The sequence below is a fragment of the Homalodisca vitripennis genome, chromosome 7 (genome assembly GCF_021130785.1).
Source record: "Homalodisca vitripennis isolate AUS2020 chromosome 7, UT_GWSS_2.1, whole genome shotgun sequence".
NCBI lineage: Eukaryota > Metazoa > Arthropoda > Insecta > Hemiptera > Cicadellidae > Homalodisca > Homalodisca vitripennis.
In genome coordinates this window covers 110,544,259-110,549,407 of record NC_060213.1, presented here as the reverse complement: position 1 = coordinate 110,549,407, position 5,149 = coordinate 110,544,259, and the positions used below count along the sequence as shown (strand labels likewise).

The 5,149-nt window shown below is 52.5% G+C and overlaps 1 protein-coding gene across 1 annotated transcript; it reads right to left on the bottom strand.

Moving 5' to 3' along the window:
• Positions 1 to 1,324: 1,324 nt before the first annotated feature.
• LOC124366840 lies at positions 1,325 to 4,904 on the bottom strand. Its single transcript, XM_046823439.1, has 2 exons — positions 3,640 to 4,904; positions 1,325 to 3,581 (listed from the first exon to the last, which is right to left on the bottom strand). The coding sequence occupies exons 1-2, from the start codon at positions 4,902 to 4,904 to the stop codon at positions 1,325 to 1,327; spliced, it is 3,522 nt and encodes a 1,173-aa protein (XP_046679395.1).
• Between the last annotated feature and the right edge of the window lie 245 nt (positions 4,905 to 5,149).

Sequence of the window (5,149 nt, the reverse complement as noted above, 5' to 3'; positions counted from 1 at the left end):
ATTTTTTTTAAACACCTCTATAAAAGCTAATCTGTATATAATTAAAATCTTTAAATTTTGCACAGAAAGGAAAGCTTAGAAATAATAATTAAAACTCACATTTTTGTTCAATTTCGGCAAAATACACAGTCATATAACACTTTTTAAAACTTTTTACGAAACGTTTTAATGGGACATCATAATAAATACAAAACGGTAAAATGCTAGACTAGCTTTAATGCTTGCTTTTGGCACCGTATTAAAAAATAAATTTTGCGCCCTTATTAAAGTGCCGCTCTTAGATACCAACGTCTTCGACAGGTTATGTTGGTATGAAACTTCGGAAATATTTTTTTTAACAATTGTTATTTAAAAAATTGGAATTTACTACATGTACTGGGGTACGAAAATAAATGCTTTATAACAATTGAAACCTTGGTTTTCAAAATGACTTTGTATTAATTTTTAGTTAAAATCTAAATTATTAGCACAGTTATATTACAGATACCTTTTAAAGCATACAACGAGTATTTGATCGTTTTTATAACCAAAACAACAACTGAACTACCATTGCAAACAAACCACCGCCTCACGGCTCACTATTCACGAGTTTGACTTTGGCGGTGTGAGTGCGGGGTTGCCGCTTTGCACTGCTCTATGCACAGCGAGGTTACCAAACTTAGGGTTAGTGTTTGGGCGTACATTCTAATTTTCAAAAACTACTTAAATGATATATAATTTATTACACGTTTTTGTAATTGGATAATATTTACAGATTTTGTATTTTAATCATATTACATTTCTTGAAATCGCTTTTCACTATTTTAAGTTAAATATAAACTAGTTACAGTGATTTCTTTGATAAATCTTACGGTCATAGATTGCTCACTGAGATTTTTCATGTGTTAAGATCTCATAAAGAGCTTACACAAATGTTCCTCTATGTTATATCATTACTCAACGTTAATTATTCTTTAGGAACATGGAAATACACCCAAATGTAGCGGTTAGGGTCAAATAAATTAACAATACCACAGTTTATTGTAAATGTTGTATTACTTTATCTAGTGATATTTGGGGCTTCTATTTTTTGCCTTTATTTTCTTGTTACATAACTAGTGTCTTAATTCTAATATGGTTAAAAACAATTTCCAAATATCTTATTCTAAATAAACTTAAGGTAACATTGTCGAGTCTTAGGAGGTAGGAGAAAAGTCAATCAAGTGTCAATAAATTACTAAAATACTAAATAACATGCAATAATGGTAATAAATAGTTAAAATCGTCAATATATACTAAATAACATGCAATAAATAAATAAATAACTATAAAAACACATGGAAGTTCAGTCTTGCCACTGCTGGACGCCGGATACATGGGTGACATATATGTCTCGGCTCCAGCGAATGGCCTCGGAGACGCAGCGACGGGAGAGGGATGTGCCGTATCTACGGTGAACCCCGAGGCGTGCCAGGGTCCCCCAGTTGGCGCTGTCCCACGCACCCAGGGAGCCGACGATGAAGGCGTCCACGGAAGTCCTGTAGCCTCCGGCCGTCAGCATCCGGGCGAGTGGTCCATAGGTGTCCAGCTTCCTCTCCCGCGCAGCCTCGATGGCCCGCCAGCCGTCCTCGTACGGAACGGCGATGTCGACGATCTTGACGATCTTGTTGTGGGCGTCGATCATCACTACATCCGGACGGCAGCGCACCATCTCCTCCGGAAAATCGTCTCGGTCTTGGAGCAGCGCTAGTAGGGGCACCCGCTGGTTCACGCGGACCTCAACTCCCTCCGCAGGTCTGATGGCATCGACGAGGAGATCCTGGACGGCGTTGTGTCTTCGCGTGATGCCAGTAGCGAGGCTGGAGGTGCAGTGGCAGAGCACGTGGGCGGTGGTCTCGTCGTGTTGACCACACCGCCTACAACGCCGATCGTTGACTCCCCAGCGCCGGCAGCCGTTGAGAGGGAGGACATTCAACCTGGCCCGGTGAACAAACCGCCAGTCCGCAAAGCGTGTGTAGCGTCCCTCGTGCAGCATGTGGTTGGCAGTGGCGCAGGTGGTGGTGACCCTGGCCACCCTTCCCTGGTCGGGTTTCGCGGAAAGGGTGGCCCTGAAGTGTTGCTGCAGCGAGGAGCGCAGACTGGCCGACAGCGCGTGACGGGAGCCCCTGTCGACGATCCTGAGAGCCCTATCCCCAGGGATCGTGATTTGGAATGTTGCCCTGCCGGCACACCAGCCCCAGCGCAGGTCAGGCAAGCGCCTCTTCAGCCTATTCAGAGCCGCCCGCGCGGCAGAAAAAGTGGTGGCAACATTGGAGTTCCCGGGGAAGTCGCCGTTGAGGTATCCCACAAGGAACTCCATTCCAGCGCGGGCAGCACTCCTCTGGCCCGCAGAGGCCGCCAATCCCTCCAAAGCAAGCGAGGCCACCCTGGCATCCGGTGAGGTGAGGAGCCTGAACGCGTGGTTGATGGCGGCCAGGTCCGAGAGGTCGGCCAGCGGGACGAGTCCAGCCCCGCCGCAAGAAGGTGGAAGATAGACCAACTCGGCACTGGCGCGGGAAGGAACGTTGAAGATCTTCTTCACCCCACACTTGATCTTACTGTCCAGGCTCCTAAGTGCAGTCTTGCGGATCCGCGCGGTTTTCAAGTTGAACTCTAACTGCGGAATGATGAAGGTCCGCAAGGCGTGCAGCTTCTGCCAAGGCGCCAGTACACTCCGAAGGACGGCCTCAGTCTCGGCTTCCAATCTGGCGATGGTGGCGACCGGGGTTTGGTCCACCTTCATCCCGGTGGGGACTCCAAGATGTTGGTAGGAATCCCCTTCTCCGAGGACCCGAAGCGGCGCACCGTAGATCCGGAAGACTGAAGGTCTAGTAGTCCTCCGGGCAACATGGAGCGTGGCACACTTGGTGGGCTTGAAACGGAGTCCAACCCACGTCGCAGCTGGGATGACGACGTCCAGCAGTGCCTGAAGAGACGCCTCCGACCTCGCCACAAGGGCGAGATCATCAGCGTATGCCAGGACGCTGACGCTGGTGCCGTGGAGTACTGCTCCATGTTGGTCCTCCAGTGCAGTGAGCGGCCGAATCAGGTACTCCATCACCAGATTGAAGAGGATGGGGGAGAGTGGGCAGCCCTGGCGAACTCCAGCTCCAAAGGCGATGGGGTCAGTCGATCCTCTGGAGTGGCGAATGGAAGTAAAGCTCCCCTGGTATAAGTCCTCGATGAATCGCAGCTGGTCTTGCGACAGCCCCGCAGAACGGAGCGCGGCGAGGAGGGCGGAGTGGGGGACACTGCCGAAGGCGTTGGCGAGGTCCAACCACGCCACGCAGAGCTCGCTCCCACGCCGCCTTGCGTCATCGAGGAGTTCCTGGAGGATGAAGTTATGTTCCAGGCAGCCCTCCGCTGGGGTGAACCCCTTCTGAGCCCCAGAAATGAGGTTGTTGTCGGAGGCCCACCTGGAGAGACGATCCGCCAGGAGACTGCAGAGGAGCTTCCCCGCGGTGTTGGAGAGGGCGATGGGACGCCAGTTGTTGATGTCGCCAGGGTTGTCCTTCTTGTGGATTAGCACCGTAGAGGAGGACTTCCAGGATGGTGGGAATCGTCTGGCGGCGATGCAGAGGTTGAATACAGCCGCCAGCACATGTCCTGTCGGGTCTCTACGGCGTCCACACGTTGTAGCGGACCCCATCAGGGCCAGGAGCCGTATTAGAGGCCCTCCTCAGCAGGAGGGAAACCTCCTCAGGTAGTGCAGAGTCAAGCAGTGGAGGGGGGTGCAGAGCGGGAGGGAACAGGCAATTCGGCGGAGGGACACCGGCACATCCATCTCTTGAGGAATAGGAAGCCTCAAAGTGTCGCTTAATGGCCTCCTCAGGGATGGAGCAAAATGGCGATGAGGAGCCCAGAACTTCCCTCATCGCTTTCCGAGGAGCCCGTCGGTAGAGGCGCTGGAGCCTTGCGGCCTCCCTGACGTCCCGGCGATTGTCACGCGGTGCAGCAGCAGCACGGCGACGAGGAAGCCCAGGAGGATTTGTGGGCTGCGGCGCCGTCGAGAGTGAAGCCGTCATCTCATCCAGAGCGACGATGAACTCGTCCCATGGGGTCCCCGGGATGAATCGGGGCAGCCACTGACGCTGCCAAGCTGTGAGATGGTCAGGAAGCTCAGCAGGAGAGCCAGGAGGTAACCCAGGCGACGGAGGATCAGGTGGAGGGTCTGGAGCTCCAGTTGAGCGACGGCCAAGCGGCATGGCTCCGTGGCAGGGCGTTGTCGGAGATGGCGGGGGGTCTGGCAAAGGAGGGCGGCCGGGCGAAGGCTCCGGCGAAGGTGGAGGCGGTGCCAAGGGCGGATGTACCGGTGAAGGCAGAGGCGGCGGCGGAGAGGGCGGAGAAGGTAGTCCAGCAGGTGGAGGGTGGTCTAAGGGGACCCTGGGAGGGGTCAAATCCCGATCCCTTAGCAGACGGCGACGTCTCAGGGCATTCCGCGCTCTTGCCGCGGCTGATCCAGCCCGCTGGAGGGTGGGCGGCGACTCAGGGGAAGATGATGATGAAGATGCAGGGGCAGGTGAAGCCTGAGACTCCTGTGTAGGACGAGCAGGAGTGTCGACCCGCAAAATGAGGTCCTGCAGGCCGTCAAAGGATGTTGAGGCGATCCCCAACTCGTCCTCATCCCCCACCTCAAATGGTGTTCCCTGGTGCTGCTCCTCAAAATGGGCCTTTGCTCTCTTGAGAGAGTACTTGTGCTCACGACAACTAAATTCGATATCGCAGCACACATACGAGAGCTCCCATCCCGGCCCATGGTCTTGAGTGAGGTGCCGTTTTAGTCCCTCCCGCTTTCTGATTGTTAACACACCCGATTCTCGACAAACAGGGCATTGAAACCGCTTGGTGACCGGCAGGGCAATATATAGGGTAGGAGGAGCCTCCATGCAGGACCGGCAGTTGCAGAAATTGAAGTTGGAAGAAGCAGAAGACGGGGGGAAGCAGAATATGGGGCAGAAGCAGAGAAAAATTGGAACAAATCATGAAAAAGACCCGTAGTAAATAGATGGGGGCATGTAGCCAAGCCGGCATGCAATGACGAAGAAGGAGAGTTGAAGTGGGAGAAAAATGCAAAAAATCGGAACGAAATTGAGCAAAAAAAAGTCGAGAATAGGCAAAAAATCCGAAAAAG